Raw genomic sequence first — 14,769 nt, forward strand, 5'->3', positions numbered from 1 at the left:
AGACTACACTGAAATATTTTCTCCTACCACAAGATATGAATCAATAAGAACATTGTTGGCAGTCTCGGCAGAATATAGTTGGGAAATAACACAGCTAGACGTCAAAACAGCCTTCTTATATGGAGAGCTGGAGGAGGATATATACATGGAAGTCCCAGATGGAGTCAAAGCACCTCCAAATAAAGTATGTAAACTGAACAAGTCGCTGTATGGTTTAAAACAAGCTGCTCGTTGCTGGAACAAGAAATTTACTGCTTTTCTGGTAAAGTTTGGTTTTATTCAGTCACAAGCTGACAACTGTGTGTTTGTGGGTAATTTTCATAGCTATAAAGTTTTGTTAGTCTTATATGTAGACGATGCTTTAGTTATGTCTAAGTCTAAACAAGTTTTAGACTTTATTGTCACTTATTTAAGACAAGGTTTTGATATAAAAGAGTTTGAATTAAATCGGTTCGTTGGTTTAGAAATTATTAAAACTAACAATTCCATATGTATCAGTCAAAAACAATACATTGAGGAAATTATAAATAGATTTAATATGAGTACAGCTCACCCATGTAATACACCTGTTGATGTAAATGTCCAAATAAGTAAAAATGTGGATAACATGCAAACTGATTTTCCTTATAGAGAAGCCATAGGGTCATTATTGTTTTTAGCTATGGCAACTAGGCCAGATATTGCATTTGGTGTCAATCTATTAAGTAGATATGTTAATAACCCTAGTCTGCTTCATGTAACTCAGCTTAAGAGAATAATTCAATATCTTATTAAAACAAAAAATATGTACATTAAATACCAAGGTCATGAAAAGTTACTTGGATATTCAGACTCAGACTTTGCTGGGGATTTAGACACACGAAAATCAACAACTGGTTATATTTTTATGTTGAATGGTGGCCCTATTTCTTGGGCAAGTCAAAAACAGTCTTGTATTGCCCTATCAACGACTGAGGCTGAATTCATGGCAGGGTGTGAAGCTGCCAAGAATTTACTGTGGTTAAAACAATTTTTCAAGGAAATTGATATCAATCAGAGTTGCACTTCTCTGCTTATTGATAATCAGAGTTCTATTAAGCTAATTAATAATCCTGTGTATCATAAAAAAACTAAACATATTGATGTGAAATTTAATTTTATTAGAGAGAAAGTACAGCAAAAGTTAATTGACATTCAATATGTGCAAAGTTCTGACCAATTAGCTGATATTTTAACGAAGGCTCTGCCTACTGTTAAATTTGAGCATTTAAGGGATGAGATACTGTTTAATGATATCTAGTTTGTTTAAGTTTTTAATAAAAAGTGTTATAAGTTTTTTTCAATGATAATTAGTTATTTTAAGTCTTTATTATCGTACAGGCAAAATGTTGTTAGGTATATAAAATTTAGTGGGAGTATTAAAGTTAAATTTTATGTTTGTGGCTGTTCAACAAGTTTGCCTGTGCCTACTAGTATTATAGAAAAAGAAATGTTTTTTTTGGTTCACACAAAATGACATGACGGTTGAATTTTGTTCTTTTCTTTTACATGTGCAAGTTATTTTCTATAAATAAATAATTATATCGTAAGAAATCTTGTTGTTAGCGGTCCCAAACCTAATAATATTAAGTAGTCAGTAGTAGGTACATTGTAAAAGTCGTGGTGGCTTAGTGGGCAAAGAACCAACCTCTCGAGTATGAGGGCGCGGGTTCGATTCCAAGTCAGGCAAGTACCAATGCAACTTTTCTATGTTTGTATGTACTTTCTAAGTATAGCTTAGACACCAAATGACTGTGTTTCGGATGGCACGTTAAACTGTAGGTCCCGGCTGTCATTGAACATCCTTGGCAGTCGTTACGGGTAGTCAGAAGCCAGTAAGTCTGACACCAGTCTAATCAAGGGGTATCGGGTTGCCTGGGTAACTGGGTTGAGGAGGTCAGATAGGCAGTCGCTTCTTGTAAAGCACTGGTACTCAGCTGAATCCGGTTAGACTGGAAGCCGACCCCAACATAGTTGGGAAAAGGCTCGGAGGATGATAGTAGGTACATTGTTATAAAAAGATGATTCAATGCTGATGTTAAAAAGTTAAAGTTTTTTGCTAGAAAGCCCTAATCTTAAAAACTACTTGATTTATTTGAACAATTCTTTTAATTTTAGATAGCCCATTTATCGAGGAAGCCTACTGTTTCCGGGTTTCACAAGACGTTGACGAAACCTTTGGTGGAAACAGGTAGGACATAGGTTTTTAGGCGTGTAATTGAAAACTGAAGTACCTGTAATTTGTCAGTAGTAGATGAGCCTAATATCATGACGTTATTATCTCCCCGACAGGTTCCGAATTTCATCCAAAAAAATCAGCCGTCAATCCATAATGTCTTGACATACAGACAGCTACTTTTGCATATATATAACACACGATGCATGTTGATAAAACATCTGTCTGCTTACACTAACGGCCTACGTGAATGAATGAGCATTACATAGCGATCGCGTGATCGCATCCGATCGGAACGACCTGTATTGTGCAACAGTTAACGCGTTTATTTAATATTCTTAGCACTCTGTTAATCTAGTTAGGTACCGCTTTTTATGATAATATTAATGTAGAGAACAAAAACGTTAAACGATTGTGTCGAAGCTGTAAAAACAAAATAACGTAACAAGTACTGAAATTGCACACCTAAGGGCTGGTTTTTCAATAACTAACTATAACTTAACTTTTATCTGAGTAGAGATTTTTACGAGTATGTTTGTCGTTTTGACGTTTTTATATAGAAAATATGCCAAACCACCATCTTTATTCCACAGAATTGATGATTGAATAGTCGGAGATAACACAAATGTACTAAATACATTTTTATTGCAGAAAACGGTTTAATTACTAGCTACGTTTAACGTAAAATGTGTTGATTTCATCAAAATTTTCCATTAATCATAATCCTACACTGACCGCTGTTTATACCTTTTCCCTACTTGTACGATAGCAGTTTATTTACTCGTCTTCACATAAGAGCAAAAACCGGTCATACAAGTCATTAACACACACAATCCTTACATCAGCATAAAGAAAAACAAATTCTAGAAAAACTCATACACATAGCAAATGCCACTAATAAAAAACCAGTCGCCTCAATTCGTGTGCCCCATTATAAAGTACAGAACACATGACATAGGCTTTAATTCGTGAGTGCAATACTAATTCGGGCCCTTACGATGCTTTCCTGGACAATACTATTGTGCACTAGCATTAGTATCGGGAAGGCGTGCGCGGGCGCAGCTGCGCCGATACGCTACGGACTTAGATACACGTGAAATACGTAAAACTTGTGTATTTAAAAAGTGTGTTTTGAAGGGTCAGAGTCAGTGACGGTATTTGGTGTTTACACCCTATTTTTTGAGTTTTGATTTTGATCGGTAATTGGTTTGTTTACCCTATTATTTCTATAATTCTGTATAGTTAAAAATCTCAGTGGTATTTTTTGTATATTTTTTGTTTTATCATAAAATTAAGCAGGAATAGCATTTTCTAATCACTTTCGAAAAATTAACACCACAAAAGAATTTTCACGTGAAAGTGTTGCCCTTTTATGACACACGAGTTCCAATTTTGAATTGGAAACAATGCGTGCCGAATTTCGCCGAAGAAGCCCGAGGTTAGCCGAACGGTATCAATAACGTGATAATACCGTATTATCTGCGATCTGATTAATGTTATTATCAATACAGATCAGTGTCAGTAGTGTAGTACTTGCTATTAAATGAGTTCTGAGTAAATTACTAATTTTAATTAAGAATTTAATAATTAAATTCAGTTAAAAATAGATATTGAAAGGTCAAGTGGAGTCGACATAAACCATCCGAAGCTCTCGAACGATTCCAATCAGGTAAAACATTTTCAAATTGTTCCTTCTAAATTCGAATTTGAAATAAAATCGTAGTAGACGATCGCAATCTTCGCGGGGTCGTTTCGGATCGGGCGAGATCGCCATCCGAATTGTTCCGAAGCGGGATTCAAAATTGGAACTTCGTTTATTGTTTAACCGTTATTTTGTGCCGTTACGTGTCCCTTCGCAAATCGAGAGCATGGATCCTTTGTACACTGTTTTTGTAGTGAAACTCATTTTGCCATTCAATTTTCAACCTTATTACAAAGTACTAAGGTCTATTAATATTTTTTGGTTGTAGTAGTATGTTTGCCCAAGTGCATTTAACGATGCTCGATAAATAGTGGCCGTTGACCCCGAATTTTTGTTTATGCAAACGTCTTGAGCTAATTAAATTTAAAAATACACTGTTTTCTTTGATAAATCCGTTACCTTTTAAATATATATAACTTTAAGGATTAAGTACCTACATAGTTGCTTCTCTAAACTTGGTATATCTAGGTAACTTTGCGTGATTTTCAATCAGTTAAGTTAGGAAATGTCAAAATACCAATTAGCACTGAATACATGTGCAGTTAAGAGCACAGATAGGTTATTCTGATTGGCGAAAAGAGGTTAGTTTATTTCTTGAGAATCCCTGAGACTGATTTCTGAGACCTCGAATCACCTGTCTAGCCTTTTTCAAAGCCTGTTTCCCGACTATGCTAGACACCATCATAGTTGGAAAAAATAATCTAGTCTAACCATATGCAATTCTTCCCCATCTAAGTTATTGTAATTTTTTTTTTTTTTTTTTTTTTTTTTTTTTTTTTTTTTCTTTTCACACACGGTCGGTTAGCCCCACGCTAAGTTATTAATTAACTTGTGTTATGGGTGCTAACACAACTGATAAACTACATATAGCTACATATATACATATTTATAAATACATATTGTAACACCCAGACCACGACCAACAAGCATGCTCATCACACAAATGTCGATCGAACCGGGAATCGAACCCGGGACCTCAGATTCGGCAGTCCGGCTTGGTGACCTTTGCGCCACAGAGGTCGTCAAATTAATTTCAATTTCAATATTTTATTGCACTCCATAAGTTTCATGAAGGTGTTACATAAGATATTTTAGTACCTACATTATGGACCCCGTAGGGCACGGCAACGTAGAAGAGAGGAGGAAGCTTGTTTTGTAACTATTATTATAATTTTATTATTTGCTATAAATTGATTAGAATATATTATTGCACTAACTGTTTTATTTTAATATTAGACAAATGTATTAGAGTTAACATTTGTATTGTTTATTTCATTAAGGTGGTACTCGTTTAAGTAATTAGAGTAAGACTTATTTTATATATTATTTATTGTTTAATATAGCGGCTGCCTATATGATTTCCTCAAACTATTTTACCCGGGGAAGTCGATACGCCTTGGTAAGACTGGTTGTCAGACTCTAGCTTCTGACAACCCATAACGACTATTTAGCAAATATATTCATATGATAGCCAGGACCCACCAATTTAACGTGCCTTCAGACACATAGAGTAACTTAGCATGGCAAGATGGTCACCCATCTACGGGTTGACCGCGGGAAGCGTTGCTTGACCTCATGATTGATCGACTCGTGTGGTTGTTGCATAGTCACAAACTTCTTTATATGAGCAACCACTTATATGTACTTTTAATATTAATTGTTATTCGATTAGTATTATTTCTTAGTGCAATAACTTATCTATGTATTTCCACATATTACCAAATCATTTGGCAATCAGTGATTCACTTATGATTCTTTTGTATGACTATTAAATGGCTTATCGTAAATAAAGTTTATTCACAGGAATAATGACTGATAGGTAAATGAGTGCGAAAGTAGTATGCTTATTAGTCTGTGAAAATAGGCCTTTGTAGGTCATTACATAGGCTGATGATGCATTGTTGTTATAACTTTGATAGAAGAAAATATATTCCTTATTAGAGTTTCTTAATTTGTTCGATTCACCTCGGTTATCTTAGGAACCACTGGCCCGATTTAAAAAAATCTTTCAGTGTTGTATAGCTCATTTATCGAGGAAGACTACTTACGCTGCTTTTTATCTAGGTGCGCAGAGTAGTTCCGAACTCTAAGGGGAGGTACATTTTAGGGTAATCTAGAATCCTAACACAGCATAAAACGGTCATAACTTTTGAGTAAAACCTAGTATTTTCCTAACATAAATATCCAAAGCCATTATGTCCGTAAAACAATAAAAACGTTTTATTTATAGATGTCATATTTTGTCGTTTCCCCTCAGTCGGCCAAACGTGATTCCGTTACAGGTTAGTTTTTAAATAAAATATAATCCATACTAATATGATAAAAAGGAAATATTTTTTGTTTGTTTGTTTTTACCCTGAAAGCTACGAAACTACTGAACTGATTAGAAAAACTATTTCACTGTTGGAACTACAATCTTCCTGAATAACATAGGATATATTTTCTCCCGGTATGGGCAGTAATTCCCACAGGACACGAGTGAAACCACGGGAAAACGGTTAGTTTTTAATTAAATATAAATACATTTCGTGTAGTTTGACTACCAACTTAAAGTAATATAACATTTATACAGAAATTTAAATTATGGCTGCGAGTTTGTGGAAGCTAAAAGTGGTAAAATGCATTGTTTACTCGACGGATGTTTCACGGAAAAGTTTATTTGTATCATTCTAACAAATGTGAGTTATCACAGACAAAACAAAAGAATTCAGTGATGATGGAGATTCAATTTAGGTGTGATTTTCAATCATCAGTTAACTTCTATTTGAGGAATAAATATAACAATACTATACAAAAGGTGCCAAAAATAGTCTTCAGATAAAAATTATCAGGCGGTTGAAAAGTCGGCCCTTACCTATATAATGATGATTTTCGTAATAAATTTTTGTAAAAGTATAATCATAAAAATAACAGTTTCAGCTTTAAAATAATTGGAGGTGAGCCCTAATCCTACACTACATTTAGAGGCAGAATCAAAACTGAAAGGTCCTAATAACAAGGTCCCAAGAAAGAAAATTAACATAATATCAAGTTGCACTTATTCAAAGGTTACAAACGCTCCATAAATTATTCTTAAAATACACGTTAATCGTAAATTCTTGAATACAAATTGTAATCTCTAACGGCTTCGGCTACAGGGCTGCCACCACAAAATTGGAATAACTAATTTCAATAATGGACCTATCTGCAGTCTTGCGATTGGCTATAGAATTTTGACGACGTCAAAGTGTTTTTTTTTATTTCAATGAAACGTCACACTAGTTGCACGGTTCCAAAAAGTTGGTCTCATGGAGAAGAGTCAAGACATTAGCTTCAAATAAATTATATTTCAATCTCCAATCGAAAAACAATAGATGGTTTGGTTATTGAAATTCGCGACAAGAGGCTTTCAATCAAGGTTAAGTTGTCCTTGCTGCGGTCAGCACGTGGATAGGTGGCCATGACCATCTATGCAAGCTGTGAGCTTCCGTGAATGCAATGCATGTCGTTGACCCGGTTCTCATTTTTTTTTGTATATTAGCTACCAACTGTGTTTTGTCGTCTACCTACCAATAAAGAGGAAACTTTTTTGTTTTTTTTTTGTATCTTAAATACTCCGAAACCACTGAATCGATTTGAAAAATTCTTTGACTGTCCGAAAGCTCAATCTTCCCGAGTAACACAGGCTAAATTTTATCCCGGTACAAGCAGTAGTTCCCACGAATAAGATCACTTAATTAAGACACTTAACATAAAAAATAACGCCCTCACCAGCCCTGCAGCACTAATGTGCACAACAATGCATCGCTTACATTTCGCAGTGCAAAGGTTGGCAAACTTAATCCGCTACATTCCATTTGCAGCTAGAATTATTAATGTACCACTAGCTGGCATCCTTGTTTGTATTGTTAAATGTTTGTCGGGATTTTTGGTTGTGTAGTGAAAATAAAAAAAACATTAATTACAAGTAACTATCGGAGAAATAATTGATTGGAAATGTTTTGGAATGAAATGGTCTTTTTAGGGTTTCTTACTTAAAAGGAAACATGGAGTCATATTATTAAAACTTTGGTCTGTCTAAGGGTAAGTATATCTGTCATCAAATTGTATATCATGACCTATCATGACACAGTTCATGACACTCGAATTTATCACAGATGATAGTATTATTGTTGTCGCTTTAAAAACAAATAGTGAAAATGGAATAAAAAAAATAGGGATATGCGAATGGATGGTCGAAACCCTTAGTGTGCGAGTGCGACTCGCACTTGATCGGTTTTTAATAAAATTATAAAATTTGCATGTTTCCAGTTTTTTAGTAAAATGACAAAACGTTCGGAAGAAAACTACTCTTTTTGACTCTTAGAGCAAATTAGCGATTTGTTTAAAAATATAGGTCGATATATTTTTATACTTTTTTCCTTAAAATTGAAAGGATGTTTATAGTTTTAATAAAGAAAATCAATGACCGACTATACCACTTTAGGATATAATTTTAAACAAAATGAGACATTATTGTTTTATTTATTGGCTGTTTATTTCAAATTCATGGTAATTATGTGTCATAGTTTAAAATGGAAAGTTGTATTTCCAGATAAAAGTTTTAAGTTTTTAATAAAATAAATAACCTGTTTTTAATTGTCCATTTGAAAGTAAAATGAGAGTATATCATCTTCATCCTCTAATAATCTAAAAGAAATATTCTACCTTTATTATTTAAATTCCAAAATAAATTATTGTCGATAGATACGCTATTTATAAATTAGTTAAAAGGAGATTCAGTGCAAAACACATTCAAATGCACACAAATACATTTTTGCAAATAAGATTGGATATCCTTTCTGAACAGGCTCAAGTTCATTATGATTTTGTAAAAAAACAACTTATTCCCAAAATGCTGTACACATTAAAACCGAAACTTGTACGCCATTATCATTTATTTTGCATTCTAAACGGCCAACATCACTTATGCAACAGCGCATACCAAAACATCCATTCTGTGTAAACTTACCTTAACACTTAGAGCGCTGAATGAACTGGATACGTAATTACCGTGGCTTCCCCATTGCGAAAGAGAACCGCTTAGACGCTCATGCTCGAATGTACTATCAACCAATGACATGTATGACTATCTTTGAGCAAGTTGTCGTAGGGACAATAAAATAAAATAACGTCTTTATTTTTTTGACAGTGTCAAATGTATTTCAGACATACCTAGTGGTCTTTATAATTATATCATTTTATGGTAGTAAGTGGTTAAGTAAAGTATATGCTTTTTGAAAATTTTGTCATGTGCCTGTAACGATTTCATAAAGCAATAATAATCTCATATACATGAGCAAACTGTCACTACTTTGTATTGCGTTTCCCCACGTGTAAATTGACTTTCGCATACAGATTTGTGCTCAATGCAGCTCCAGTAGTTTAAATGATCCAAGACAACTTAACATTACCCTTGCACCGGTCACTATAACCTCTTTACGGAGTCAATAACCTCAAAAATACGACCACAGATTATAAAGCTTTCGCATTGTATGCAAATGTTGCCAGCTATAAAAAAAATGTAACAGATTTTTTGCTAATCCATTTATGATGCATTGTTTTGAATTGAGATTAGAGTGTGCCCTAGTTATTTTTTATGATAGTGATTGGTTTTATATCGATAGATTTTTGGATGTAATAATAGAAGTAGATAGTTTTGGTTTTCATATTGTTTTTCTGACAGCCAAAAACTAGACAATATATTTCAGATCTATGGACAAATAAAAATTCAATATAAAAAATACGTGAAAAACAGCAAATGACCTAAAATAACAAAATAAAATCAAACAGTAGGTAGCCTCGTTTATTTTTTAAAAGAAAGTTATTATTTAAAGTGAGAGTAAAGTTGACCTCAATTTGCAAAGAAAAATATTGTTAAAACAAAACAAAAATTCTTGAAAACAAAACAATATTAAAAGAGAACCCTTTTAACGTCGAGAGAAGTTAAATAAACATCGTTTTTAGGGTTCCGTACAAAGAAGACTTTCGTGTCCGTTTGTCCGTCTGCCACCAGGCTGTAATTCTTGAACTATAATAGCTACAGAGCAAAAATTTACTGGATAATGCATTTCTGTTATATGCCGCTATAATAAATAAAAAAGAAAACTAGATTAAAATAAATATTTTATGTGGCTGTCATACAACAAACGTGATTTTTGTACGGAACCCCTCGTGCATGAGTCCGATTCACACTTGGCCTGTTTCCTTTCACAAAGTAAAGGAAAAAAAAAACTTTAAGTTAGTCATTGTCAAATTAGGTCAACATGTCTATTTATTTTTCATTATGTCTGAGTTAAGAATTGAGTCACAAACTTACCCATATTATAGTCATAGTTGAGAAGGAAAATAGGCTATTTGCTGATGACCAGTTCAATGCACTTTTGTGGTATATGACCACATGAAGTACCTACTTACCTTATTAAAGTGACTATCGTACACTACTCCAACTGTTGGTGTATCCCTAATTTTTATACATTTTCTTTCAAGAAGTAAAAAGTATTGCGCTTAAAAACTTGTAACAAAAAAATTAAAACGACTTCAAAACTATCTTATAACCTTTTTCTAAATCTGTGAAATACTGTGCTAAAACCGCATCAAAATCGGTTCAACCAAAGTTGAGAGCCAAACATACAGACAGGTCAAATTAAGAACCAAATTTTTTAAAGTCTGATAAAAATAAGTGATTAACTATTTTCACTCTTTTTAATAGTAAATAGGAATCTTCCTCATTATGAGTTCAATTAATGCTACGTACTACTTAACTCCAATGTAAGCACTAGCAGTCTAAGTTTTTTATTTATATTTATAGAGTTAAAAATAAATTACCTACACCATTGCTTTTCAATCTCATCCTTAGGATAAAATGTTCATATAAATGTAAACACATAATTAAAAACCGCTACATTATAACAAGTCAATAAACACAGACTAATCTTCTACAAAATTCTAGAGCCTAACCACCATTTAATTTACAACCTTATCACTACTTCTCAAAGTCGATATTTCAATGACTGCATAATGCAATGTGCGAGTTATTTGTCAACAATACTTGATTGCAGTTTATCTTATCTTGGAAATTCTTCAATCATAACTGTCATATGAAAACCTGTGATGTTGAATTCTTCACATTGCCAAATACAGGATTTTTGTATGCGGGTGATTACTTAAGGGGTATTATTTACTTTGTAATAATTAACTATTAACTTTTTTCCCCGGTGTTACCGGCTTTTTAAAGGAACTATGTGGACTAGGATGACTACGATTGTCCCTAGCTTTTAATCTATCTCAACACAGACTATAACTGTGCTAATATTGTAATAAAGAGGAAACATTTCACTGTCTATTTTTACTCGAAAGCCTACTGAACCAATTAGATTTTTTTTTGCAGTATTATTAGAAAGTCAGACTTTCCCCGATCAACATAGACTATATTGTGCCCGAGTACAGAAATAAGGTCTCCTGGAAAAACCCTAAGAAATAAACCAAGCCTTAATTTTTATTATATTTTTACGACCCCGGAAGAGATGGAGATATCATTAGAGAGGGAGTCGTGAATACAGAATTAGAAGGCTCATGCCCGGCAGTGGGACTGTATAGGCTAAAAGAAAAAAAACTATTATTTTTCACAACATAAAGTATATGTTATAACAACAAACGACTAATAGTAATGACTCATTAAGAGATGACAATGACACTGATATTTAATACATTAACGATAATCGACTCGTGCAGCCTGTGGATTTGCTTGGAAAATTATGTATAATTCTTGAGATGGTTCAAAAAAATTGTGATGAAGGAAAACCACTCAATTTTAAGGAATTATCAGTTGAGCGAATATAACAAAAATAGTTATTAAAGTCATTAACATTTCTTAGTAGTTTCCAAGGACAAAAATATATATATTGTAACCTTTTTGTTGCATAGACTAGTTTCATAGACCATCCATAGTTTTCTGACTGTTTCTGTCACTTACTTTATATCTGTCAGTAACAGAGATCACAAATTCGTCGCAAACAACGTTTGTTTAATATTAACGAAACTTATCTTAATATGATCACAAATTAAGAGGTGTCATAACATGCTCTCGATATACAACTTCCAAAGTACAGTGAATCAGTAGTTTAGCTAAACGGTACGTCTTTCACGTTTGATAAACAACAATAAAAGTAAACAATTAAAAACAATAGTCACCTTGACCGACCTACTGACCGGGATAGAAAATTGTGCTAACGATTATTATTACGAATCAAAATCACTGTGATATCGGTATTCCATACAATGCGGGCCCAGTATGTTAGCGGTTGGCCTACAATACGATCCGTATATAAAAGATACCACTCAGATGCAACTCCAGTTCAAACTCAGCTCTTTAATGAGAAGTTTGTGTCCAATTTTTTCGTATTTATTTTTTTAGAACCGGTTATGGGACGTCCGATGCTGGCGTTAGTCATCGGCGCGGGGCTGCTCGCGACCGCCGCGTGCGCACCGCCGGGGAAGCCGTCCCTCGGCTGGGGGGAACGCACTTTCGCGATCATTGAAGTAAACCAAGCAGCCACCGCCTACAACCAGCTAGTTACCAAGAAAGATGCTGCCGATGTCTCCGTCACATGGAACGTCTGGTCCGGTGATCCAGCAGACAAATCCAGGGTTCTTCTGAATGATAAGGAGTTCTGGTCTGGAGCCGGCAGCGCCACCTCAGCGGCCTTCAAGGTTAAGAAGGGTGGTAGATACCAAATGAAAGTAGAACTCTGCAACGCTGATGGATGTAGCTACAGCGAATCTACTGAGATAGTGGTTGCCGATACTGACGGTAGCCACTTGCCACCCTTGGACTACTCTATCGGAGAGAGGAACAAGCCCTTCAAGCAGACTTCTGGCAAGGTTGTTGGCGCTTACTTCGTCGAATGGGGCGTCTACCCCAGGAAGTTCCCCGTCGACCGCGTACCCATCCCGAATCTTACCCATCTTCTGTACGGTTTCATCCCAATCTGCGGTGGAGATGGCATCAACGACAGTTTGAAAGAAATCGAAGGCAGCTTCCAAGCTCTGCAACGATCCTGCAGTGGCAGGGAGGACTTCAAAGTATCGATTCACGACCCTTGGGCAGCTCTTCAGAAACCACAAAAGGGTCTGGCGTCCTGGAACGAACCCTACAAGGGTAATTTCGGACAGCTGATGATGTTGAAACAGGCAAGACCTGACCTGAAGATCTTACCTTCCGTTGGTGGTTGGACCCTGGCTGATCCATTCTTCTTCTTCACTGACAAGGTTAAGAGGAAGCGCTTCGTTGACTCTGTGAAGGACTTCCTTGAAACCTGGAAATTCTTTGATGGAGTGGACATTGACTGGGAGTTCCCTGGTGGTAAGGGCGCTAACCCTGATCTCGGTAGCCCTGATGACGGTCACATCTACGTCGAGCTGATGAAGGAACTGAGAGAGATGCTTAACGAGCTGTCTGCCAAGACTGGAAAGAAATACGAACTGACTTCAGCCATCAGCTCTGGTTGGGACAAGATTCAGGTAGTAGACTACAAAGCGGCTCAGCAGTACATGGACCACATCTTCTTGATGAGCTACGACTTCAAGGGAGCTTGGTCAAACGACACTCTTGGCCACCAAGCTGCCCTGCACGCTCCCGCCTGGAACCCCAAGGAGACTTACACAACTGACTTCGGTGTCAAATTCCTGTTGGCTCAGGGAGTCAGCCCTAAGAAAATCGTCGTTGGTGTAGCTATGTACGGCCGTGGTTGGACTGGAGTCAACGGTTACAAAGACGGAAACCCATTCACTGGTGTAGCCACTGGCCCGGTCAAAGGTACCTGGCAGGATGGTGTAGTGGACTACAGAGAGATAGCCAACGAAATTGCTCAAGGCAAGTGGGAGTACCATTATGACAAAGTGGCTCAAGCACCTTACGTATTTAGGAAGGAAACTGGTGACCTAATTACATATGATGATGCCAGATCGACAATTGAGAAGGCCAAATATGTAAGGAATAATAAGCTAGGTGGTCTGTTCGCTTGGGAAATAGATGCTGACAATGGTGATATACTAAATGCCATGAATATGGGTCTTGGAAACAGTGCGTAAAAAAAATGTGCTAGTTTTGTGTTTAAAATGTGATCGTAATTGTAAGTTTAGTTTTAGGCGAAATGTCTCAAATCTTATTTACATAATATTAAAAAAATGTTGAGCGACTGAATTTGTGTAATTGTAAGTAATATAAAATTATTATAAAATACTATTTGTGGATTTTATTTACTTTCCTTTGATATAGGATAATCTTGAGTTATTGCGAATTTAAAGGTTTGTATTATGACAATATTTATTTATGAGCTTATACGAGAACCCGATTTTGGTTAGGTATAAAGTTTATTTATAAATACTATATATACTATAATATTATTTATAAATACTATAATAGCTAAAACTCTCTAATTTGAATAATTTTGATTTCTAGAGAAATATTTCCTTTTATAAATATTATTTTTCATCTTAATCGATAAATAATGCATTTGACCTCGTTAGTAACATCAATAAGTCTAGTTTTAAAAATGTTGCTCTTAAAAACTTTCCTCTCGTGACTATCACTCGTAAGTATTTTGAGTTTAGGAATAAATTTTAATATAGGCTGAACATAGATTTCAGGATTCTTCCTCTTTATTTGAACCTTGAAACTCTTGTTCATAGTAGCTGAGTTTTGTAATCACCAAATTAATCATAGTTAGATGCCTTCAACCTTCGATTTATATGTATTCCGTCGACAATAACTAAATGTACGTAACTATTTATATTTTCTGGTAGTAACTCCTATTTGACATACATACTTAATTTTACTCAAAGACAATTTTGT

General features: G+C 35.1%; 1 protein-coding gene across 3 annotated transcripts; it reads left to right on the forward strand.

Annotated features, from left to right (window-relative positions):
* Positions 1 to 3,216: 3,216 nt before the first annotated feature.
* Positions 3,217 to 14,160, forward strand: LOC124640921 (chitinase A-like). Of its 3 annotated transcripts, none has more exons than XM_047178881.1 (2): positions 3,217 to 3,400; positions 12,331 to 14,160. In XM_047178881.1, exon 2 carries the CDS (start codon positions 12,339 to 12,341, stop codon positions 14,004 to 14,006), a length of 1,668 nt encoding a protein of 555 aa, XP_047034837.1. In that variant the 5' UTR covers positions 3,217 to 3,400; positions 12,331 to 12,338; the 3' UTR covers positions 14,007 to 14,160. The 3 variants fall into 3 exon arrangements, with proteins under 3 accessions (XP_047034837.1, XP_047034836.1, XP_047034839.1); XM_047178880.1 differs by having other exon boundaries at positions 3,217 to 3,393; XM_047178883.1 differs by lacking the exon at positions 3,217 to 3,400 and adding an exon at positions 3,714 to 3,863.
* The last annotated feature ends 609 nt before the right edge of the window (positions 14,161 to 14,769 follow it).

This window comes from Helicoverpa zea, chromosome 21, assembly GCF_022581195.2.
Source record: "Helicoverpa zea isolate HzStark_Cry1AcR chromosome 21, ilHelZeax1.1, whole genome shotgun sequence".
Classification (NCBI taxonomy): Eukaryota; Metazoa; Arthropoda; class Insecta; order Lepidoptera; family Noctuidae; genus Helicoverpa; species Helicoverpa zea.

Excerpts from the sequence above, each read along its gene's own strand:
- LOC124640921 (XM_047178881.1), top strand. The coding sequence starts at position 12,339 with ATGGGACGTCCGATGCTGGCGTTAGTCATCGGCGCGGGGCTGCTCGCG.